General features: G+C 39.1%; 1 protein-coding gene across 7 annotated transcripts in view; it reads right to left on the reverse strand.

Moving 5' to 3' along the window:
* Positions 1-17,224: 17,224 nt before the first annotated feature.
* LOC105034232 (probable glucuronoxylan glucuronosyltransferase F8H) overlaps positions 17,225-27,319 on the reverse strand; it is a 57,192-nt gene continuing 47,097 nt past the window's right edge. For 5 of the 7 annotated variants that reach the window (XM_073249378.1, XM_019846921.3, XM_019846923.3 and 2 more), the window contains one exon: positions 17,889-18,305. In XM_073249378.1, coding sequence (XP_073105479.1) covers positions 18,210-18,305 — 96 coding nt within the window. In that variant the 3' untranslated portion in view covers positions 17,889-18,209. Of the gene's footprint in view, positions 17,785-17,888; positions 18,306-27,319 lie in introns of those variants that run through there. The other 2 variants (XM_019846922.3, XM_010909294.4) reach the window with 2 other exon arrangements.

Raw genomic sequence — 27,319 nt, forward strand, 5'->3', positions numbered from 1 at the left:
CGATGGGCAATCAGGCATCAGAGACCATCGATATAAATCCTGATCAAAGATTCAAATTTCAAATTCAAAATTTGAAATTCAAAATTTTGACCCCGGTACCAAAATTGTGAACTCATGATCAGAGAATCCTAATTCTCAATATAGATTCCAGACAATAAGACTCATAATCAGCCATCAGATCAGAAAGGAACCTCTAATGTGTGTGACCCGCAGGTTCGAACCTAAGCCGGTAGCATAGGAACATTCTGTACTAATCGAAGTGACCATCTAGCAATGGTACCCGATGATCGGATAGGTCGAATAATCACAATCGCAACATTTAGAACCTACGTGAATAGGTTACCGTATAATTCATCCCTTTTGACCCTGTGTTTAGGATGACTCAGGGTTAAACTGTCAACCCTGATGATATCATCCGAATCGTGCTCAACTCAATTAGTCCTGTGACTCCTCACTAGGACTACCCTGGCCAAGTTTTGCTAAATTGAAACAGACTGTACACAGCTCCTAAACTGGAGTGGTCAATCCATCTTGACACACGCCCGACAAGTCAAGTACTTGACTACACCCAGCACCTTCCGTCATTGAATTAGAAATTCAGGTAGTCCAGTGCCTAAGTGCAGTGAGTTGCTTGCAAGTCACCGTGGCGGTCTCAGGTGGAGGGATATTTATACCCATATCCCATCAGAGCAAATCTTGACAGCAGAAATAGCTCCGGAGTTGGTCACGTTCAGTACAGATGTACCATTACATCTCACCTGTATGCCATACCAGTGTCTCCACACTCTTTGGTTATGAGGACAACCAACCCATATGGCACACAACGACCTATGCTCGATAAAGTTGTCGTCCTTGTAACAACGTATCATTTGGTCGCGAACATGTTTAAGGACTAAGCGACAAATCCTCCTTTGTCGAGTCTAAATAGTCCTAAGGACTTCACACAACACAGAGTTCATTAGAGATGAAACATTTGTGATGAAAAAATACCAAAATAACTTTTATTTATTTATAATTCATGTACTAATACAAAAAGAGTACAATCGTCAACAGCTGACGATTGGCTTTGGGACACTATTCCCAACAATCTCCCACTTGGCCTAAAGCCTATCGGTGCAGTATCTAATACCCATCTTCGACTTGTAGTCGTTGAACTCCTTCACCGCAATGGCTTTAGTGAATGGGTCGGCCAGGTTCTCCTTCCTGTCGATCTTCTAAAGGTCGACGTCACCTCGATCCACGATCTCCCGGATGAGATGGTACGGCCAGAATATGCTTCGTCCGTGGTGTGCCTTTGGTTCCTTCGCCTGAGCAATGGCTCCAGAGCTGTCCAGTAGAGCAGAACTGGACCAACAAGGAAGGGTGCTACTCCGAGCTCGGTGATAATTTTCTCAGCCACACCGCTTCTTTGGCAGCATCTGATGCAGCAATATACTCCACCTCGCATACTGAATCAGCCACAGTGTGCTGCTTGAAACTCTTCCAGCAGACAGCCCCACATTAAGGTAAAAATAAATCCTGACACACTCTTGCTATCATCGTGATCAGACTGGAAACTAGAGTCTGTAAACCCTATAAGTCTCAAGTCCGATTCACCATATATAAGCCACTGGTCCTTAGTATTTCTTAAATACTTCAGGATGGTTTTAACAACCTTCTAGTGATTCTCTCCTGGATCAGATTGGTATCTACTCACTACCCTAGTGAGTATGCCACATCTGGTCGTGTACATGTCATGGCATACATGATAGATCCCACTGCCGAAGCATATGGAATCCTACCCATACGCTCTCTCTCTTGAGGTGTTGTCGGACAATCCCTCTTCGAGAGAGAATTTCATAGCCTATCGGTAGATAGCCTTTCTTGGAATTTTCTATGCTGAACCTTTTCAGCATAGTATCAATGTACGTGGACTGGGATAAGCCAAGCAACTTTTTGGATCTATCCCTATAGATCCTCATCCCTAGGATGTAGGAAGCTTCTCCCAGATCCTTCATGGAGAACTGTGACGATAGCCAAATCTTTATTCCCTGTAATGCAGGGACATCATTCCCGATTAAGAGAATGTCATCCACATACAATACAAGAAATACTACTACTGGACCATTAGCCCACTTATAAATCAGTGCTCTTCTCCATTCTTAACGAAGCCATACATTTTGATCGTCCTATCAAAACGTATGTTCCAACTCCGAGATGCCTGCTTAAGTCCATAAATGGACCTCTGTAGCTTGCACACCTTAGACTCATCTGTGGATGTGAACCCTTCAGGTTGTATCATATATACCTCTTCGTCCAGCTCTCCGTTTAGGAAAGCTGTCTTCACATCCATCTGCCAGATTTCATAGTCCAGATGGGCAGCTATCGCAAGCATAATCCGAATGGATTTGAGCATTGCCACAGGAGAAAATGTCTCGTCATAGTCTATGCCATAACGTTGACGATATCCCTTGGCAACCAGATGGGCTTTATAGGTCTCCACCTTTCCGTCTGCGCCCCTCTTCCTTTTGAAGACCCACTTACACCCTATGGGTTTTACTCCTTCGGGTGGGTCAACCAATGTCCACACATCGTTGACCTTCATGGACTCCATTTCAGATTTCATGGCCTCTAGCCATTTCTCAGAGTCAGGTCTCTGCATTGCATCCATGTAGGTGATCGGATCCTCATCGTTTTCATCAAGTTCGACAGGATCACCATCCCGGATCAAGAAACCATAGTATCTGTCCAGTTGATGTGGTACTCTACCAGACCGCCTTAAGGGTGCATAATCAATGGGCTCCAGATCTGATCTAATTAAATCCAGTTCAGGTTCAGTAACATGTGTCGGTTTTTCCACCTGTCGAACTTCGTCAAGTTCGACCTTAGAGGCAACAGTTTTTCACTAAGAACTCTTTTTCTAAAAAAATTGCCTTAAGGCTGACAAACACCTTTTACTCATCAGCAAGGTAGAAATAATACCCTTTGGTCTCTTTTGGGTACCCTATAAAATTACACTTGTCAGACCTAGGTCCAAGCTTGTCTGTAATTAAACGTTTAACATAAGCCGGACACCCCAAATCCTAAGGTGCGAGAATACTGGCTTACGTCCTATCCATATCTCATATGGCATTTTGGCTACAGACTTACTCGAAACTCTATTTAGAAGGTAACAAGCCGATTCGAGCGCATATCTCCAGAGAAGATCGACAGACCAGCAAACCCCATCATGGATCGAACCATGTCTAACAGGGTCCGATTCCTCCTTTCAGACACACCATTATGCTGTGGTGTTCCAGGAGGAGTCCATTGAGAGAGAATCCCATTCTTCCTAGATACGTCAGAAACTCATTGGAAAGGTATTCACCTCCTCGATCAGATCGAAGAGTTTTAATACACTTTCCAGTTTATTTTTCTACCTCATTTCGGAATAGTTTGAACATTTCAAATTATTCCGACTTATGCTTCATTAAATAGACATACCCATACCTAGATAGGTCGTCTGTGAAGGTTATGAAGTAGAAAAATCCACCTCTTGCACTTGAGCTCATGGGTCCACATACATCAGAATGTACCAGACCTAAGAGTTCACTGGCTCGCTCACCTTTTCCAGTAAAAGGTGACTTGGTCATCTTCCCAAGAAGACAGGACTCACAGGTTGGAAGTGATTCACAATCACTAACTTCAAGAATTCCTTCTTGAGCCAACCTGTTTATCCTGTTCTTATTGATATGACCTAGCCTACAGTGCCAAAGGTAGACTTCTGACACATTATCTATTCTAGAGTATTTACCGAAGTTTTGAACCACATTAACAGGCTGTGATAGTAAGTAAATTTTATTATTTAATTGTCTAACAAATATTGTAACACCATTCAAAATGATATTGCAAATATTTTCTTTTATTAAAAAATCATAACCGTACATGGTCAAAGGGCCTACAGAAATAATGTTTAATAAAAAACTTGGACAATAGTGACATTCACTCAGAATTACATTACGAGAATTGATTACAAGACTCATGATTCCTAAAGCTAGAACTGGAACTTTGCTTCCATCTACAACGTTCAGGAACCTCTCACCTTCATCAAATCTCCTACTGACCTGCAGACCCTGCATCGAATTACAAATATGATAAGGGCTTCCGGTATCCAATACCCAGGCAGTAGTATCACAAATCAAAAAGTTGCAAGGAGTTATCATATAATTACCTTGCTTCTTCTTTGGCCTGTTCGGGTCCAGGGAGGTAATGTATTGAGGACAGATCCTCTTCCAATGCCACTGCTTCTTGCAAAAGAAGCACTCCGCCTGGCTCTGGTCGTGCTTGCGCTTCTTGGTCTGACCCTGTGCTACTGTCCCAGCATGAGATTGCACATTCTTATTTTTTCTTCTTCTTGTTCTTCTTCCCCTTCCCAAAGGGTTGATGACGAGAAGAAGACCCTCCCACTACATTCACCGACTCCTTATGGAGTTGGTGATCCTTCTCAAAGTTCTGCAGCAACCTTAACAATCCGTGGTAGTTTACTGCAGGCTTTGTCATTCAAAAATGAGTAAGGAATGGGAGGAAGGACTTGGGCAAGGAATTAAGGATCGCATCCTTACCGAGCTGCTCGTGCAGAGGAAAGCCCAATTTGCTTAGGCACTCAATCATCTCGATCATGCACAATACATGATCAGTGACTGAGGCCCCATCCCTCATCCGAGCATTGAAAATGGCACAAGTAGTTTTGTGCCTTTCAACGTCGTCAGGCGTGCCAAAGGAGTCGTTCAACATTTGAAGCATCTCCTGTGGCTGGGCGTTCTCAAACCTTCGGCTGAACTCGTCATTCATTGCTGCCAGCATAATACATCGAATGGTGGTGCGGTCATTGAGCCACTTCAAGTAAGTGTCTCGGATCGCCTTACTAGCGTTCGGAGCTGGCTCCTCAAGTGCTGGATCCGTTACTACATAAAGGATCCGCTCATGCTCAAGGACGATTTTTAATTTTCGATACCAGCTATCGAAATTGGGTCCCATGAGCTTGTCATTATCTAATAATGACCAGAGCGACAGGGTAGTGGCCATAGCTGCATAAAGGAAAACGAGACCTCTATTAGTACATAAATTAGTACTAAAGACTTGGACTTTAGTCTAAAGTTTTTTTCAATATTTTTACGAACTGGTAGCCTCATCCAACAATTCGAGGAATTACTTTAATTCCTTAATGGGTACTAGAATCCACACAGACTACACACGAGCCCAACTTTGGTTGGTCAACCCATGTGCATCTATGGGTAGGTTCTTAACCAGTTGTTTCTCTAAACAACTTCTAGTAATTGATTTTACCCCAGAACCTAATCAGTAGGCTTTGGCCTCCACTGAAAAGATCTGGTTAGGTCCAACTATTAACATGACTTAATTTAGTGAATCGGACCAATAAATGATCAGGCCCGACTTTGGCCGGCCAACTTAACCACCATCAGAAGGACTCAATCAAATTATCATATTATGAATAATAATTCCATTAGCCAATGAGCACTAGGCCTTTGGGCCTCCAATGATCATTGAACTAATGGACTCATTATCACTCACTTAATGGGAGGCTATGACTTAGTTATCATTATAACTTAATCATTTTAGGGACCTAATAATTTTGAAGATTTTATTAAAGAATAGTAGAGAAGAAATCATCCAGCCAATTTCAATCCTCCCACTGACTTCACCAAGTCAGATTAAAAAAAGATTTAATTAAAGCTGGCATTAGGAGCACCTAAATCAGTCACACTGATTTACCTAATGACATGGGTGAGCTCTAATCACCAAGTGATCTAATCAAAATCTAACTTACCAGATTGGCCAGGTAAGTGAGATCAGTGGTGGGGGTTTGCCATTAACTCATCAATGATCGAATCAATGCGAGTAGCTCCCGCTTAAGAACCACTGGTCAAAACTGCCGAACTTACCTTAGATACCAACCGGTTCATTAGTTTTAATTTTGATCAACTTAGTAAATAGGGCTCCACCGCGTAGCCATGAATTAAGTCCATCTTGATCTAGTTAAAGATATGGACCCATTCAACTACAACTATTGAAGTTGAGTCTAGAGTATCCTTGACCTAATCTAATTCAACTTTTGATTAGATTTGACCAATTACTCCATTTAGTCTATTTTTTAAGCTAACCTTAGGTCTAACCCAATTATGGACCTAATTCATCTAACCCATTGACCCACAAGTTTATGCAATTGTCTTAGGTCTTAATTCACAATTCTAGACCTACTAGACAACACTTAATTCTTTTAATTAAGTACTTGGGCTGATGGGTCAGGGTTTGGCATTTCGAAAATAATTTTTAAATTTTGAAAGATTTTATTTTTTGTTCACCAAATGTGTTGACTCATTTCACAAACGGGTCAGCACAATTCATAAACAGCAATCCTATTGCTCATTTCATAACAGAAAATAACTCAAAATAAATCATAAATTTTTTTTTAGATCTAATCTAACACATTCATGATAAATTTTATAATTAAGTCCTTTCGCTGCTTCATCGGCATGGGATATAATTGCATCGGCACCCTTACCGCCATAGGAGACCCCATCGAATGGAAAGAGAGGGCCTTTAAACCCTACTTTTCTCCTATGACCGGACGGCCATGGCAACCAACCCAATTAGATTACTTGCTACTTGGATCAAGTATATCTAAATATACCAATTTCAAAATTTAAATTTTGAATTTTGAATTTCAAATTTCAAATTTTAAATTTCAAATTTGAGATTTCAACCAAATTTCAAATTTCGAATTTTCAATCTTTGAATTTTAAATTTTGAATTTTGAATTTTAAATTTTAAATTTTAAATTTCAAATTTTAAATTTTAAATTTCAAATTTGAAATGTCAACCAAATTTCAAATTTCAAATTTCAAATTTTGAATTTCAAATTTGAAACTTCTAACAAATTTCAAATTTCAAATTTCAAATTTTAAATTTCAAATTTTTTTGAATTTCGAATTTTGAATTTTGAATTTCAAATTTAAACTTATAAATTACACCTTAATCTACGCATGCATATGTATATCATATTCTAGAACCATGCTCTGATACCATTTGTAGCGAAAATTTAGTGCAGGGGCAAAATAGTAATTTTAAAACTTTTTCAAAATTACTATTTTACAGCGAAATTATTAATTAATCTCATTAATTAATACTAATTAACCCTACACTAAGATCTAAATATGATACAACAGCATGCATTTAAATTTGAAATTCAAATTTGAATCAGTAAACCTTTTACAGTACTGTGTTCAGAACACATCACCTTTTGCGGGTAGTCGATCACAGCAATCAGATCACCGTCGGGGGGTTCTGATCATCATGTCACAGCCATACAAATGTCTGACCTCTACGGATCATCTACACGAAGCTTCCGTCTGATCAGCTCCTCACGAATGCTAGTTCGTAATTTCACCCTTTTGATGGGAGATGTTGATCGAACTCCTTCGATCGATGTGTGCCGACTTCTTGGATGCTTCGGATCGTCTGTACAGTTGCTTGAGAGGCTGATGGATCTCTCCCTGAAATTTGGTGGACTCACGACACTCGTGGCACACCAATCTCACTTCCCAAACCCTAGGTAGAAACCCTAGGGTACACACTAGAAACCCTACGCTCAATTTTCTTTCTTTTCTTTCTTTTTCTCTCGGAAGGTTTTGGACCTTCACCTTGTGCACAAACTTTCCTCACACCCCAAAGTTTCTCTCCTAAAATTTTTACGCACGTCCCACCTTTCTCCTCTTTTTAAAACAACATCGAACGTGTCTTATCCGCGTGAGAGGATAAAGATAAGTGGTTACACATTTGAATTCAAATCAAATTTGAATTCAAACGAAAACCAACTTATTCCTATCCTTTTGTGCACCATTTGAATTTGAAGGGGCGTGGCTCTTTGTGCGTGGAAAATGTTTCACGAGAAACCTTTTCTCATGTAAGTAATGTGGCGCACAAAATGGATAAGGATGAAGGGGCAAGTGATAAGTTATCCATTCAAATTCAAACATGCTTTGAATTTGAATGGCTAACTAATTATTTTATCCATCCATATGGCGCACAAATGAGGGCGTGGGGAAGGGTTTTGCGTGAGAAAAATTTCATGAGAAGTTTCTTCTCGTGAATTCAAATGGGTGCAAGGAAGTTGGGTGTCGCAGGGAATTTAAAACAAGATGGTTTGATTCAAATTGAGCCAACCTAGTTTAAAATAGGTTAAGCACAATTAGACCAGATTAAACCCAACATAATTAGGCTTAATTAGGCTCAATAAAATTCTAATTAAATCAAGAATTAACTAAGCCTAACCCCTGATCAAATCAGGGACTAAACCACCTTAGCGATTAGGTCAACATTTAACCTAATCGGGTCAATCCAAACTGAATCCAATTCAATTGGACTTGATCCAAAAATAATTACTCAATCAAATTGAGTTAATTAGCGATCAAATCACTAATTAAATCCCTCATAAATATTGAGTCCAAATCTGATGGGCAATCAGGCATCAAAGACCATCGATATGAAACCCTGATCAAAGAATTCAAATTTCAAATTCAAAATTTGAAATTCAAAATTTTGACCCCGGTACCCAAAATGTGTGGAACTCATGATCAGAGAATCCTAATTCTCAATCATAGAGTCCCAGACAGATAAGACTCATAATCAGCCATCAGATCATAAAGGAACCTCTAATGTGTGTGACCCCGCAGGTTCGAACCTAAGCCGGTAGCACAGGAACCAATTCCTGTACTAATCGAAGTGACCATCTAGCAATGGTACCCGACGACCAGATAGGTCGAATAATCGCAATCGCAACATTCAGAACCTACGTGAATATGGTTAGCGTATAATTCATCCCTTTGGACCCCTGTGTTTAGGATGACTCAGGGTTAAACTGTCAACCCTGATGATATCATCCGAATCGTGCTCAACTCAATTAGTCCTGTGACTCCTCACTAGGACTACCCTGGCCAAGTTTTGCTAAATTGAAACACGACTGTACATAGCTCCTAAACTGGAGTGGTCAATCCCATCTTGACACACGCACCGACAAGTCAAGTACTTGACTACACCCAGCAGCCTTCCGTCATTGAATTAAAAATTCAGGTAGTACAGTGCCTAAGTGTAGTGAGTTGCTTGCAAGTCACCGTGGCGGTCTCAGGTCGGAGGGACATTTATACCCATATCCCATTGGAGCAAATCTTGACAGCAGAAATAGCTTCGGAGTTGGTCACGTTCAGTGCAGATGTACCATTACATCTCATCTGTATGCCATACCAGTGTCTCCACACTCTTTGGTTATGAGGACAACCAACCCATATGGCACACAACGACCTATGCTCGATAAATATTGTCGTCCTTGGTAACAACGTATCATTTGGTCGCGAACATGTTTAAGGACTAAGCGACAAATCCTCCTTTGTCGAGTCTAAATAGTCCTAAAGGCTTCACCACAACACAGAAGTTTATTAGAAGATGAAACATTTGTGATGAAAAAATACCAAAATAACTTTTATTTATTTATAATTCATGTACTAATACAAAAGGAGCACAACCGTCAACAGGCTGACGATTGGCTTTGAGACACTATTCCCAACAAAGCTATCATTGGATCCCTCACCTAACAGTTATTGGGTCCAACCATATCTTTACTTGGAGCATCTCATGCTATAGTGTGGTTGCATCTTCCTTGATGCAACTGAACCACTGTAACCAGCCGAGAATAGTCACACTTGGAATGGCCCACACATCTACAGCGGTGGAAGACCACTAGACTTAATATTTAATTGAGAAGATTTATTTAGGTCTCTTGGTCTAATTGTTTATGACATCCCATGTAAATCCACAATTAGAATGGATCTACTAATGCAATTCTGACTTGGTCTGACCAAGACGGACTCATGGTGCAATGCAAATGCAGTGGACTCAACCTTAAGTAATACAAAATCAAAATTAATCTCCAAAATAGCTAGGTAAGATAAGATGTGTGGGAGGCTCTCCGCTGCCTGTGGCAATGGTCCTAATTAAATAACCACTATCTATATTCTTGCCTTAGACACCAAATTGATCCACCAATTCAAGATTGAGTTTGCTTTGGTTCCCCACTATGAATTACAATCACAACCATTTCAATTTGAGTTTATGATGCACCCTACATCAAGGATTGTAGTGATTCGGTGCGATCACTACATATATCAATGAACCATACAAAACTCATAATCTGATTAACTTAATTTTAGATCTTTAATTCTCAATTTTAGATCTTAATTAAGTGCATTATGAAATTAGATTTAGTTTAGATGTCGAAACTATTTCACATCCAAATATCTAATCATGTATCTCATACATAAATTTCAGATTCTAAACGATTTCGGATCTAGGATTTTGCACAAAAGTAAGTTCTTTTCCTTTCGCAGTTCTTCCTCTTGATTCGTACAGACATCCCTTCTATCATAGTCCTTTATGACAGGATGATCTTTACTATGATTCTCGAAGAGTATTAGGCTACTAAGAAATCAATCTACATCTATACATATCATATATGTAAGAAGTATAAATTAGATCTAATTATATATATTTTTATGTATTGCATGAAATTTAGATCATACATCTCATGTATTTCAGATTTAATCTCATAAAATTTAGATTTAATCATGCTGAAATTTAGATCTAATCATGCTAAAATTCAGATCTAATCTAATTTCAGATGCATGTATCAAATTAGATCTAATCTAATTTTAATTTTGGATCTAAATATTACTTCAGATCAAATCTGATTTAGATCTGATCTTGATCTTACATGCATGAATCTTACAATCTGGCTCTGATACCAGCTGAAGGAAAGATCACGTGCCTAATCGACAAAATCAGGACGCAGTGAAATTCAAAAATTTGATCTAACATGCGATCTGATCGAAATCACATCTCGATCTGCACCAAATCATTCATATATCTAAGATCAAGAGAATTTAAAATAATTTTAAATCTGATTATAATGATGATCGCATCATCACCTTTGCACAGGTAGTAATACACCGCTGTCCGATGATTGTGGAGTTGAGGTTCACAGTTGAACCACGTATGTGTCCGGCTTCTACAGATATCCACTCGGACTCGGACTAGGATGCCTTCTCCAACTTTGATCTATCTTCACCAAGATGGATCAGCAAGCTCTGGATCAGCCTTTGATTAGATCTCTGGTAGAACTTCGATCAACCCTTGATCGCAGCCTTCCTCTTCCTTCGTGCAGATCGATCAGCACCTAACTCTTCAAGCACAATTGATGGATCAGCCCAACTCCTTTGGGTATGGGAGAGGATGAGAGAGTAGAGAGGGAGATGGCGTGGAGATGTGTGGAGGGCTTAGAGAAATTCGATTCAATCAACCATATGGTAGGGGGGGCCTTTTATAGATTTAGAAACCAAGAGTCTTAGGGCTTTAAATCATCAAATGACTTAAAGCAGAAGGACTCCTCATATCTGGCGCCCCTTCCCTTTGCTCTCCACACCATTCTTCATAGAAAACTTACGAGAAATCATGGTGGGCATGCACCATAGATAAGATTGTAGGCACCCACTTATCCTCCCTCCATTTGAATACAAACAGGGCGATAACTCTTGTCCTCATCCACATCAGGATAAATCTCCTTCAAATTCAAATGGGTTTTTATCCCAATCCTCTCAAATCAAATTTGAACTATTCAAATTCAAATGAATTTTATCCCTATCCTCTCTCCCTATCCACAAGGTAGCGCTACCCCTTGGATCTTATCCATTTGGGGTGCCCCTCTTCCTGCAAACAAAACAACAAAGAAAAAGTGGGGCGCCAACTATCCCCAACCATGCCACACACCAACCCCCACCCCCACCCCCACGCCCTCCCCCTCCCCCTCCCCCCCCCCATCATTTAATTCTTACATAGATGGATGGCTCCAAGGACTCCAACTCTTTGGTGTCAAATGAGCTTACTTTGATTTGGTCAAGCCTTATCCAATAGGGAACCCAAATCAAGAAGAAACTATGTTTAATCATGTGCTAGTATGATTTTCTTAAATTCAAAATTAGAATTTAATTAATCCTAACTCAATCAAACTATCCTAGCCCAATTATGCAATCCTATACCAATATCCTTGTTTGTGTGATCCCATAGGTTCAATTCTGTTTGATAGTTGGATATATTGTGATCTCCATTACAAATATCATCAAAAATTTTTTTGATGGATTAGAAGTCCTTCCAATTCATCCAATTTAGAATTATCAATCATCAAGATGATTCTAATTGGTCCCACGATCCATCAGTGACATCTAACAGTCTGTAGTGGCAATCCATCAGAATCGAATGGTTGAACCTCTAGGTGCAGTTGCCGTGTGATTCAGCTCTTCTATCATGAGTCCCGACAAGACATAGGTTAAAGATAACTCATCAAACCTGATTCTTGTCATATGATAAAATTCAATTGACTCGAGTCCATTGTGAAACTTTATGGAAATACTTTTCTATCATTCACACTGCCATAGCCATAGATTTAGAACTCAATGTCATAATCTACATAGGACTACTCATCTATCGAGGTCGATAAATCCCATATGGTGCGCACCTTATTCGTACAATGAACCTACTACAGTCAACATATACCTCAAGAGTCCGTATGGCTAAGAGATTGAGTTATGGTATAGTCAAACTATAGAGTCTCATTGTGAACAGCCGAGATACCGCAGGTCTAAAAACTAGACACACTACCGCAGCATCGAGTTGTCACTGATGAGAAGGTAGACATCCTAGAAACTACTCATGATCAATCACGCTCAGTATTCTTGTTTCTAACAAACACTTGCACTCTTGTTCCAGTGTTTCCGTATTGTAGATTCAAGATCCATCTATCCTAAAAAAGCGATCGTGCACCAATCTCTCTGAATCAAGTACCATCTCCATGATGATCCTACGATTAGGAGCAGTTTATGAATTAATTATTAATGATATATGTCTCAAATTCTCAATTCTTGAGAATATGTGTCATTATATCCATTAACTCAATGGACGATACATAGACACAATTTAACACAAATATGTATGAAAAAAATCTAATTTTATTAATTTATAAGTCAATATTACAAAATATGTCCTTAGAAAATTTTACACCCAATCTGACTTCTAGAGAATACATCTAACAATACAAACTTTGAATTGCATGCTAGATCTATATCCAATAAAAAGCTGGTAAAATTTTCAGAGACTATATATCATAAACAAGAGAGCTTGCAATACCCAGACACTTCTAAACCTTTATTAAAATTGTTATAAATTGAAACTCCCCTAGAACAGCATCCCACATCCTCTGTATTCTTTTTCCTCGTGTGAAATTACGTTGGCGCTTGGATCAACAAATACATAGCTCACCTGGCTATTCAGCTTAATATTATTCAAGACAAACATTTCTTGTGTCCAAATTTAGAACAGTCGTATTCTTAAATGCACCTGTGTCGCTACAGTGCTACAAACTGATTCTACTTGGTTGCTATTTTATATGGCAGTGATGCTGTTTCTTTTGCACCAAAGAATTGCTCAGAAATCCTATGGTTATCAAAGTATCTGTAATTGCTGGCATGGTGGAATGATGTAGCATTCTTGAATTCCATTTTCATTTTCAGAACATTCACAAGTCGGAGTGATCTCATGGTGACTTGATTTTGCAATGTTTTACTTGGTATATAATGTTACTGTAGGAGGCCTGAGACTTAGTTCATTGCTGATACTGATTCCAGTGGCAAAATGACGTTATGCAAACAATAGCATTTACGATCTCTTCCCAAAATTTTTTTAAAAAAGCTTTTAGTGAGCTAAAACAAATCAGTTCTCGCATTCTCATGGAGTTGCACACTAGATCAGTGCTGGACAGAGGTGACGTTGCTGGCACATTGCTTACCTGGATTCGTAAAATCCTACTTGCTAGAAACTGTTGCAACCTTTTGCTAATTGCCATGCCATTCCCAATTGATGTACGTGGTATCTAATCACCAACATGCTTGATGATGCCATTCTGCAGGAATTTTTTCGCAGATTAAAGAATTCTTGTTTTCCTCTAGACACTTGGTTTGGTTTCGAAAGACACCGAATTTATACTTGGGGTGTGTGCGTACGAATTTGTAGAAGATAGTTGTTAGTTTCTGTTAAGATGGATGTCTAGCCAGGACACCACCTTCTAAGACCTTTTCAGTAGCACGTGATACAGCAGGAAGAAAGAAGAAATAAAATAAAAAATAATTAAAATATGTGGATCAGCCACAAAAGGGCTCGCCTCCACGGGGCATGCAAACTTCATTATGAAAAAGAAATTTTACAAGAAGAGATCTCATCCTCAACCCTCGTACACCCAATTTCTCTCTCACTAGAAATTTTTCTCACAAAAGCGCTCTCTCTTGGAAGACCCCTCTGAACTCCTGAAGCGACCGACGTCCGCTGTCTAGGAGCCTCCTGCTCCTTCTCTCTCAGCAATGCACGCTTCTTTCTCTTCCTCGGATTCTGTACGGCATTCACAGCAGAAAACCAAACCACCGTTTCTTTCTCTGTTGAGGCACAAGCCTTTTAAAGGCCTTAAATGAGGTTTAAACCTAATTAGATTAGGTTTAGGTCTCCTAAACAAGTCAAATCAAGCTCCTGAACCGTCGGATCAAGATCGAAAACTCCTTGGGCCGTCCGATCGCGATCGGTCTACGAAATAGTGCCGTGGACCGCGAAAAACGCATGGGAAACGCCCACGCGATCCGCCATGGACCGCCCGATCCACGATGGATCAGGGTACAGGGCCCAGGCAAGGCGCCTGGACCTGGGCCGGACGCGCGTGCGGGCCTGAGCTGTGCCTGCGTGCGGGCCTGGGCAGGGGTTGGGCCGCGAGCTCGCCTGGGCCGCGCGCCCGCCTAGGCCGCGAGCCAGCTTGGGCCGCGTGCCTGGGTCGCGCGTCTCGTGCATTGGCCCCGCCTGGGCCGCGCTTCACCGCCTGCGGCCTCGCTACCACCGCTTCGCCGGCCGCCGACCGTCCTCCGCCACCTCGGCTTACGTGTAATCTTCAAAAGCTCGTATCTTCTTCGTTCAAGCTCCGTTTTGGGTGATCTTGATCTCGTTGGACTCCATTTTTCATCGCGAACCTCGTTGTAGGCTCAATATGGGCTGAATCTCGAAGCATCAAATCCTAACAATCTCCATCTCGACTCGATATTTGGCCTCCTCCAAACTTCGAGAGCTTCTGGATCTCCTCGCCCCTATGCCCTGGGGCATCGCCTACTGATCATGGATGGGCAAACATGGGAGTCGAGCCAAGCTGCTCGATCCCATCTCTGTCGTATGCTGTGCTCCTCCTGACCTGAGACTTGCTCGGGGTATCATCCTGTGGCAATATGAATCTCACCTTGTGACGTCGCTTCTCGTCCTCCCGAGTCTCCTGTCTCGTGCCCGATCCGCCTCCACCTGGAGCTCCATCTCATTCTGCGCTCCGCCTGGCTCCCGAAGCTCCACCTCGCACTAGACTTTCTGTCAGGTAATAATGTCTTCTGCTCTCCTTCTTCCCTTCCAGCACAATCCTATTGCCGCATAGCACCCTCAGGATTCCTCCACCAACTACCGTCCTGTAGCCTCTCGAATCCAATCTGCTAAGTGAGATAAGATTCCATCTGAAATCGCGTATGTATCGGACCTCCCCCAATCTCCTCACTGCACCGTCATGTGTCCTCCAGTTGACCGTCCCGATGCCTCTGATCGCACAGCTCGATCCATCTGACAGATATACAGTGTCATCACTGTTCTCTAGGGAGTCAAACTGCTCCTCTCTGCAACATATATGATAGGGGCATGCAGAATCTAATATCCACTGTTGGAAAAAAATAGATACCTCGTCAGATATCTCCAAGACATCTCCATCTGAATTGCTGCCGGCCGTCGCTACAACAGCCACCCTCCGATTTTTGAGTTGAGGATAATCTCTGACTAGATACCCCAACTTCTCACACCTGTAACACCTAATTTTGCTCAAGTCTCTCCTGGACTTAGACCATCCTCGTTGCGATCTCCTATCGCTCCGTCTACCGCCTCCTGCTCCTCCAGAAGCCACAAAAGCTGAGCTACCGCTACCTGAGCTCTAAGCTAGGTTCTTCCTCCTGAGAACCTCGTTCTGGAGTATCGTCGCAGTGATCTCGTCCATCTTGATAGTGCTCTTCCCTACTAGAAGAGCAGTCACCAAGGACTCATAGAAGGGAGAAGCGACGCCAGCAAAACCAGCATCCTGATCTTCTTCTCAACATTCTCACCAACGCTGAGGAGGTCGGTGAAGATCTTCTAGAAATGGCTTAGATGCTGCTGCATGCTCTGTCCCTCAGCCATCTGCAGCTGGTAAAACTGCCTCCAGAGAAAAAGAGTGTTTGTGAGAGACTTCGTCATGTACAACTCCTCGAGCTTTGACCACAGCACCGTCGGAGAAGTTTTGCTCAGCACATGGATCACCACCTCATCCGCTAGGTACATGCGGATAGTACTCACCGCCTGCATCTGTAGCCATTTCCAATCTCGCACTTCCATGGTAGTCGGCTTCTCATCGCACAAGAGAGCATCGATCAACCCCTATTGGATGAGCACGTCTTTCACCTTTGCCTACCACAAAAAGAAATTGCTCTTACCATCAAATTTGTTGATTTCCATCTTGATTGATCATGTCTTCTCCATCTTCAGTTTTACTCACCATCACTGCAATCTGCGTTCTTGTACCACCTCATTCTGATATCACTTATTGAAATAGATGTCTAGCCAGACATCTATCCCAACAGTTTTCATGCTGGCAGGTGTTTAATCTTACATGTATTGTACGTTGGAGGCAGATTGGATACTTATAGAAGGCAAAGGTACCCAAAATCACCTGAATAAGGCCTCAGCTCATTTCAAACGGTATCAAAATGGACTCAATTAATAGCCTTTGTATAGCTAGAGGATGCTGCAACACAAACCTTTTGGATTGACCGCGGACCAATCACGATGCTTATGACTGCATTTGCTAGGATTTAGATCGTAATGCAACAAGAATGCCAAAGCTTGAAAGGCAAATATGTGTAAGGATCCATGCAAGTTACGTATTTAATCTAGTCCTATATCGATCATACATCAGAAAGATCTTAAGCATCCATACAAAAATAAGAAATTCAAATAATATTTTTGAACTAGCTTTTCTAAGTGAGATCATCAAACTTTATTAAAAGAAACTAAGATAAAATATGAAAGATTCGGAAATATGCTTTTCAAGTAGTTATCTCATCCATGGTTGTGTAATTTGACATCATAGGTACATAGCAGCAAACTAGAAACTTATAAATTTGTTACCTTTTATTAGGGCCAAATGGACTGATAGGCATTCATTTCCACTTTCTGAGTGGGGCCTGAAATCTCGCGAGTTCACAAGCCATCTATCAATCTATTTTTTATAAGCGTACCTGCAGGCTGTCCGGGTTGCCGAGCAATAATTTTGGAATCCCTAAAAGGTGCAATTTTTTTATATGGTAAGGCAGCCAACCATGTAGCAAAGTCACCCACTGCTAGGAGCCTTGGACACCACCTGACTGACTAAAAAGATATCCAGGATATCATGGGCATGTAAGAGAGAACTTATTGGAGAGGTTATCTCAGGGGTCTCATCTGCTATATTTTCCATCAAAGTGTGTATGTCAGTGTGCACGTTACTCAGCTTGTATATTTTCCAGCACATGAGATCCAGACGTCCCATCAAGATTTCTGACAGAAGGTCATCATCTTCATCAAATAAAAAGAAAAAAATAAAATAAATAAAGGATAACCTTACATGAAAGAACTTCAACAAGTTCTTTCTACAATAATCAAAAAATGCAACAATTGAGTTTACAGTACCAAAAACATGTCATTCTGTTCACTCCAACATGAGAGAATTTTATTCTGTTCCGCATCTTTCTATATCTTTTATTCCATTGAGCATTTTTATGGACACAAAAACCAATGCTGATTGTTAACTTCAGCCATTAGCAAATTGGTCATTGATACTAGTCAAAAACTTGCATCTAAGAGTGAGATATTCCAAGTCAGCATTGTTCAGCATCCCAATGGTGATATGAAAAGAATAATTTTAACTTCACCTCCCTGCCTTTTGGTTGGGACAACAAACATAAGGCTTTTTTGCTATGAGCATCGGTTCTTTAAAGCACCTAGTGTGTTCTCAAGCAAACCTTTGGCAACCCAGACTCTTTTGGCTGAGAGAGATGTTGCCTCCAGGGATCGTTATGCAATTTATAGTGCAATACCTGTTCCAAGAATACTATTATAAGATCACAACCATCATAATTCTTTGATGATCCATATTCAAAAGCACAGTTGCAATTGTGTTGTCTAAAGATTGGACGCATGTTAGCATATGTAAACCAGGTCCAACAAAGTCCTAGCATCCATCAAACAAACAGTGATTGCTGCCTAATTTATTTAAAATAATGCTTACCAATGAAAACTGAAACATAATGGTGTACACAGAGGCATATATCCATTACAGATTAATGAATTACAACTTCAAAACTTTTTAGACCTTCAAGCATCAGATATCTGTTCACTTGATGCGCACTGTGTAACTGGTCTAACAAGAGCTATGCTTCAATAATCTATCAGATATCAACTTCTGGACCAACAATTGTGTCGACATTAGTGCAATGATTTGATCAGCTGTGTCAGGCCTATGCTTGTCCTAACCAAAATAACATTGATTAAAGAATCTTATGCTTAGAGTTTTTGTTCAAGTCCTAAATTTCAAGTTCCTTTAAAACAAATAGTTAGTGTGAGAGCCCAATTTGACCAGCAATGTAGGCGACCAGTCCAGCTAGATCAGCTCTAGTCAAAACCAAGGGGATGGGGGGATGGGTGGTGCGAATCGGGGGGCCACCCTACCCCATGTGAATATCGATGACAGTAGGGCATTGTGATCCAAAAGGATCCTCAAATTTGATATGGGCCATTTTGGCCACTACAGATAAGACCAAACAGGATCCAAGAGTAAGATCTGCCACACCCAAAAGTTGAATCACAAGCTAAACTTTCAAAGGTTAAACTTAGTCATACAATGTCAATTTTCTATAATTATTTTCTTTTAAATATCGGATATCAAGGTTCGCTGTCTCAACACCGGATCCCATACTGGCACCATTCTATTACAATATCGATATGTGGTTCGGTACGGTCTGAGATAGCATACCAAATGCCGGTATGGTATGAGGCAACATACTGGTATGATGTGGTACACTTTATACCGGATAGTATGGGGTGGTACAGCAGATCATATCGAATATCTTTTTGAGATCTATAACTTTAGACCAACCCTTTAAGGGATTAAATCCGATCGAAATTCCATCATTTGGATTCTGAAACAGACCAGTCAAATCGAAACTTTCTTTTTCAGAAAATACTTTGACTAAAAATAATTTTTCAATTTGAGAAGAATTAGACAGCGACACAAGGCAAAATTTGTATAGAAATTGAGATCTATCTTCTGTAGAATTTTAATTTTTTAATTACTTCTATTAGCCATGTTTATTCTAGGATACTAAATTAGGAAGAAAAATCCAACCTAAATTGTACAAACATGGACATCCTTTTAGGAACTATAAAAAAGAATCATACTCAAATCATGCAAGAGAGGACCTCACTTATATTATAAATAGGGGCTGTGCACCTCAAATTATGAGTGGAGAATCAATGAAAGAAAATGGAACTTAAGCTCTACATTCGAAATTATTTCATCTTCTTTTAGTTTTCTTTAAAGAGATTTGAGTTAAGTGGGTTGAAGAAAATCTTCCTTCTCTTTGATCGGTTTAAGTTGGTATCAGAGTATCAGTCTTCTACATCTACAAGGATCTTAATTCATGCTCTAGGCACACGAGAAATATAAGAAATTAAGAGAAGGGTTATCCGTGCTTCAAGTATATCGAAGGATAAAAGCGAGTACAACGACTAGTTCTTCCTCGATGGATGATGAGATAAAACAACATCTTACACAACTGAAAGAGATGATTGCCCAACTCATCGAGATCATTTTTCAATTGTTGATATCTTCAGCACAAGCACCAGCAACTCCTATTGTGAAGTTGTCTTCTATGTTGGGAGATGAAGATCCTCATCTAGCAAGATAAATAAGTGACCTATAGGTATGCAAAATCTCTCTCTCCAATCATTTAAAGTTGAAACTCGAATTAAGATTCCTATAAATAATGAGGCCATTGATGTAGAAAAGCTAGATAACTGACTACACCAATTAGAGACCAACTTTACTATCTATGGATACTCCAATGTCTAGAAGGTGGCTTTTGCCTATCTCAAGTTTTTTAGTCATGCTCTTACTTGGTGAAATTCATACATGAGGAATAATGACGTTTCTAATCTGAAGTGAAGCAAATTCAAAAGCCTAATTAACAAATAGTTTTATGCAATCTGCCATAAGGAGGATTGATGGATCAAGTGGCAGTATCTACGATAGAAATATGATCAATCCATTCAGGACTAAAGCATCAAGTTATATAAGCAAACAATCTCACTTGGAATCTCCATCAATGATCTTGCAGTCTTAATGAAGTATATTGGAGGTCTCCACGAGAGTATTCAAAAAAAATTGAAGCTCTTCAGAGTTGAAGACATCAGCGAAACTAGCGTAAAGGCCATAGGGATTGAGGAGAGAAATCAATTGAGGGAAGGCAAAAAGAATGACAAGTTCGCAAAAAATAATGGAAATCCAAGTCAGGAAGGAGAGCAAAGTGGGAAGCATGTCAGCACGACTTCAAAAATTTAATGTGATCGCTGCAACCTTCGCAGATACATCAAAGACAAGTGTTGAAAGCTTCACCCCAAATTGAAGCCGAAGTGGAAGAAGTTGAAGGATGATAATTCTAAGATGGAAGGGAAGACAGTACTCAATGCTATAGAGGTTGAGGAGTTATCTGAGCTTGAGCAAGCAAACTTCAAACCAAGCTTGATTATGAGGAATTCGAGACAACCATTGAGGTAGATCTAGAGGCACGAGAAAAACTCTTCCACTTGAAGATTTAAGTGAAATAGAGCATTGTCGATGCTATTATAGATCCTGGAAGCCAAAAGAATCTTCTTTCTGAAAATTTAGTTCAGAAGCTAGGGTCATAGATCAAACCTCATCCATGTCCTTACCTTCTCGTTGAATTCAGAAAGATGTCAAGTTGAAGATTACCAAGCAGTGTACTTTCAATTCATCACAACTGAAAGGTATCTTGATGAGATAACTTGTGAAGTAGTTCCTTTGGATGTTTATCAGATTATCCTTGGGAGCTTGTACCTTTAGGATCGAGATATAGCCCAACACAAAATAGCACACTACTTGAAGTAGATCGATAATGCTGATCCAAGATCTAGACCAAACACCAAACACAAAAAAAATGCAGAGAATTACGAGAAAAAATAATTATGAAAGAAAAATTTGAAAGAAAAAAATAAATTTATTCAAAAGAAAATAAAGGCTAAAACCTCACAAAGATGCCTCATAAAAGAGCACATGTAAAAATAATCTCTCCTCTCTGTCTTCCCACATCTCGCACATGCTCTTCCATAATGAAAGGAGACACTAAAGGTCCCTTTCAACATGGCATCACATGGGTGGGATGTTTGACCCATACTTGAACTTAAAAATCAAAAATCCACTAAAATACAAACTTTAAACTAAAAAAAGTAACTTTAGAAATAGTCCTATTTAAAATAGGACACAAAAGGAATAATTAAGTCATCCTAAAGTCATTAAAACTAATGACCAACTAATTGGAGTAAAACTTGATAATGAATCTCAACACTCTCTCATTACAAAGCCTATGATAGCAATACTGAACTTGTCGACATGGTGAAACGCCATAATAGCCATTAGCATCATTGCTGCAATAATAGGAACATATAACAACTTATCAACCAGCAATTAAATAGTAGAACTCCTTTATTAACTCGAATAATAATTTTTTTATTGGCTTATCCTCTTTAATGCATATGTCAAAGACGATGATGTCTTGCAATACTTTTTCTCAGCACTGACTCCGCAATCACAATATGAAAATTCCTTCAAGCATCCAACTTATGCCAACGAACATCAAGTTGCCGGTTGCAATAACTATAAGCATCAACCAATAACTATAAATAAGTAAAATCAAAAACGAAACTTTGATCATATCCATATGTCCTAACTTGAGCTTCGAGTATATGCACATAGTTAGCTTCTACATATGGAATCAAATCTTCATAAATGCAGCCTTCTAACAGCTACAAATTTTGGAGTAGCTTCAAAATTAATTGGTACGCAAAACCTTATCAGATACCAAGACACAACATGAATATCTCCACCAAGAATGTCTTCTTATTGCTTGGTCTCTGAAGTTACTTCAACCTTAATTAGTTTTTCATCCTCATGACTAATTAAATCTCTACAAGAAATATCCATATCTTAGATAACTTCGACATAAAACTCTTTCATATAATTTGATTCCTCAATATGGATCTCCATAATTGGATCAACCATAACATCCATCGACTCTTATTGAGGAATTCTAAAATTAATGGATTCTGCTATCATGATCTCTTAACTTGATACAATATCCACTTGATTAGGCTCCTCCTGCTCTAGATTCTCTTGTGGACTTGATTGATCCTCAAGCTAATCAATGTCATCATGCTATGAGTTTTTCATAAATTTGGTCCAGTCTTTACTTGATCAAACTCCGCCAATCTCAAATCTTCATCTTTAAAGCAACTTCGTTCTTTTTGTAGATCTTTGAAGAAGCTTGGAACTAGAATCCACTCAAATAATTTTCATTTGGAATGTCTTATCTTACTAGAACTTGAGTAGACGGCTGCAAAAATATCCCATATTTTCTTTGGCTCTTTACATCCTGAATATGGAGATAATTTTTCTTATCAACTAAATTTTGAATAATCAACATTACCTTCAAAGGATTTCAGATTCTACTTTCTTGCAATCTCTTTATTGGCATTGTCTCTGACTGCTCCAAAATATTCCATAAATCTTGATCTTTGAAATAAGATTTGACAAAACCTTTCCTATATAGATAGCATGTGTTGTGCAACTAGTGAAAAGAAATGGTAGTAGTAAAAACAACCATATTGATATTGGTGAGGTTAAGCATCGATGCCCGAATCCATTGATGGAGAAGATAATAGCATCGGATACGATGATTCACCTCTTAAATTACCAAACAAGAATCCACATACTTGCACCACCACACAATGAATTATTGAAAGCTCTCCAACCACGCTAAGCTACGAATTGAAAGAATAATACCCTACAAGCCAATCGCAAACGGGATGCGAGAGGATGTTTTCTGTAATTTATCTTCCAGACTCATGTAATTGACATTAATATTATTAATAAAATAGATATTTTTGATTCATTATATGCTGCATCTTATTATTTTTAAGATTATAATGAACCCCATAGGTCTAGGCAATGATTTTAGGGCCGTGATGAGATCACACCAGTGAGACCTAAAACTTTGATCGCCATGATCTAAAATATTCTCAGTCATTAGTTCATTGAGTCAGAGATCAATGATACCAGTAAGACTGGCATGTCTTATGTATGCTCAGAGTGAGAGTGGTTGATCTCACAATCACTTATGTGGTGACACTAATACAAGGATGTGGGTGCTCATTAGAGAATGAGTTCACTGAATAGACCTGCGAGAGAATATCTGACGGAGTCTTATTTACATGTCAGCTGATGATTCTCTAGTGAGAGTTGTGTAAGTGATCCTTTGATCTGAGATCGTCATGGTACCTTGTGTACATGAATCCATATTTTGGTTCACTTCCTAACTTGATTCTCCAATCTTTGTATGGGATGTTCTGGATGTGGTGAAGTGTGCATGGAGGTTGTGAGTGATCAATAAGAGATCAGTCACTCCTAATAAGGGGAGCAAACATCCTATGTGATCTCATAGATCTATGATTCTAGAAGTCTTTGGCCAAAGCAGAATGATAATTAAAAAGAAGTTTCTAATATATCATCAACTGAATCATCGCCTTCTGATCGAGATACATATAGATAAGCAATTAGGTTTGACATATTTCCATACTCATAGCTTATCTGCAATGTTGTTTGACTGAAGGATTGAATTACATGTTAACTTATCACTGAAAGATATTTTGATAATTTTTCATCAAAATTTCAAATCTTTCGGATAGTCATGACACGTTACTAGACATCAATCTTAACTTGTAGACTCGTCAGAATTAAAAAAGTTTAATTTGAGAATTAATAAGAAAGAGTCCGAGTTAATTGAGACTATTCGGTTGATCTAATTTGATCGGATTAGGGTTACGTCAAGAGTCTGGATCCACTGCTGGCTAGATTTGAAACCCAATGGGTCACACACTTTGAGATTTAATCTTGGTCTGATTTAATTAGGATTTAATATAAATTCTAAAGGTTAATTTAATATGCTAGCACATTGTATTAATCCAAATTTCTAAATTAGTTCAGTTCAAGATGTTTGAGCTAAACTAGACCAGTTGTCTTTGACCTAATAGGATTGGATCCAATTTAATTGGATTCTTATCCAACTTGGAATAGTTTCAAGTGTGGAAGGAGTCCTCTGCGCCCACCAGGTTTCACGCCAAAATAAAATTGCCGCCCCCTCTTAATTAATGTGAGAAGGTGAAGAGTCCTTCTTAATGAAGGCTCTTATCTTACCCTATCGCCTAGTATTCTCATCCAGAACCTTAATGAATTCATGCTGATTTTACATGGGGAATTTATGGGGCACAGAAGAAGAGTCCTTCTGTGAGAAGACTCTCCTGCACCAAAAATAATTCACGGTGATTTATTTCAACCTGGTCCTTCCTCATGTCCCATGGTCACCTATTTATATGGGGCATCCCATACGGACCAGATGCTTGATTTTGGGAGAAAATCAGAGCTAAGTGACGTGTAAAAGAAAGAAAAAATTCTGAAAAATATCTGAGAAAAAGACAAGAAAAAATTGACAGACAAAAATTGTAAGAAGGATGGTGAGAGAATTAGCAAGTATTGCTAGTTAGCCCTAAGGTTTGATTTTTCTATGTGTTGGAGTCCAAAATCAAATCTTAAGTTGTGAGACTTCTGTAGAGTGTCTTCTTGGCGTGATTCTGATGGCAAAATCGAAGACGACTGGACTTTGGTGTAATCGTACTTCATGCTTGAAGCCAGTAATATTCTTGAGAAGACAAAACTGCGACAGCACACCGGTTAGAAAGGACCTTGGCCCACTTCCGTGTGGATCACCGTTGGAGAGCTTCTACTTTGGAGTCTCGTGGAGATCGCTATCGTGCCATATTGCTTTTTGGTGAAAGTATAAAATTCTATCCCTTTGCATGCCTGTTTTTATTTTGATCGACATCGGCAAGGTGATTCTAGGATTTGGATTTCGGCTCAATAGTTTTAACTGTTAAAGCTATTGATTTGTTTATTTTAAAAATTTTAAAAATCGATTTTCGCTGCGTGATCGGAACCCAATAGTTATATCTGAGCCATCCTTGTTAGATTCGATCAAACAAGCACAAAGTTGTAGTATAGAATTGTTCTTGTTCATATATTGCCAAAAATATTGCATCGATTTTTAGCATCGGTTTTTAAAATCAAAAATTATTTTTGACTTCATATGAATCATGGATTTAAATTTTAGTTATTAAAATTATGAATTTATGATAATTTGAAACTTATTGTTTCATGGTTGCTGGATGATTAAATCGATTTATGGTTAAGGATGTTATGATGCCTAATTTGATTAGGGTTTGTTTTCTTATTTGATATGCTTGACATATGTTAAGTCATTTTATGCACCCTTATATGATTTTTGGCATGATTATATGATTGTTTTTATGACTTATAAAAGCATGCAGAATTGCATAATATATTTAGCACATTTTATGTAGTTGTACTCAGGATGTGCCGAGACCAGTTCAAAGATCCTTTTAAAATTATATTAAGTTGTAATGTCAGAATTCACTTTCAATTCAAATGTTGAATTTATTTGATCAATTGATGCCAAGGAAAGTATGAAAAGTGATTTTCTAATTAGGTCCGTATGCTGGCCTGGCCAACTTTGTTGGTGTCTAAGAAAAGCTACGGGGAGCCTCCCACCTACTGACTTGGCCAATTAGATCTTATTGAATTTCGGACTAAGATTGATTAGTGATGTAGACACTACAAGGGCCTTCCTTCAAACTTGGTCAATAGAGTATGTCAAGATCTTTAGTGAGCTTGTTGTGCTGTCCACAAGGCTTATTATAGAAATTGATATGATGTTGACTAAGTGCATTTGATGCTTATAGCATATTTGAATAGTATTGCTTTGTTGTGCTATCTACAAGGGCAGCATTGTTTAAGTATGACCATATGGAATTGAAGGGTTAACTTAACTAGAATACTATAGTTTGTTGTGCTATCCACAAGACTATAAGTGATCTAGAGGCAAGAGAGAAAAATGTTGAGAATTGTATGAGGTATAATTGGTAAAGAGTTACCTACTCTTGAACTCATAAATGTTTGTTGTGCTATCCACAAGGTATTTGTGAGGAATAGGGATCTCAACCCCACTAAGAAACATAAGGATGTTTCTCATTTTTCATACTCGAGGGCTATGAAATCTATTAAAATAGTGAGAGATACAATTACAAAAAGCCCTAATCTAGTTGTGCATATCATCATGAATTGTTCGCTTATATTGTGTTCTTATTATTGTGGATTAACTACATATATGGCATCCTCACTATCACTTAGAGGTATACTAGATGCAAACAAATTGACCGGACCGAACTACATAGATTGGTTGAGAAATTTGAGAATTGTTCTCACTCAGGAGAAAGTCTCTTACATATTGGATACACCTGCACCTGATACGATCGGTGAAGATGCTTCCGAGGAGGAAAGGGCCACATATAAGATGTGAAAAGATGATAGTGTGACTATCAAATGCATCATGCTTGCCTTGATGAGCAATGAGCTTCAGAGGCAATATGAGGACATGGATGTTTCCTCTATACTCCTTAATCTTAAGGAGTTATATGGGAAACAAAGTCGAACTGCTAGATATAAGATATATCTAAGCAGTTGTTCCATGCCCACATGATTGAAAGCACCTCTGTGCAAATACATGTCCTGAAAATGATTGATTTGATTATTCATTTGGGATAATTGGGTTTTGCCATGGACGGTGAACTTAGCCAGGATTTGATCCTGCAGTCTCTCTCCGACTCCTCTCAGTTTATCATAAATTAT

Source organism: Elaeis guineensis, chromosome 15 (genome assembly GCF_000442705.2).
Source record: "Elaeis guineensis isolate ETL-2024a chromosome 15, EG11, whole genome shotgun sequence".
Classification (NCBI taxonomy): Eukaryota; Viridiplantae; Streptophyta; class Magnoliopsida; order Arecales; family Arecaceae; genus Elaeis; species Elaeis guineensis.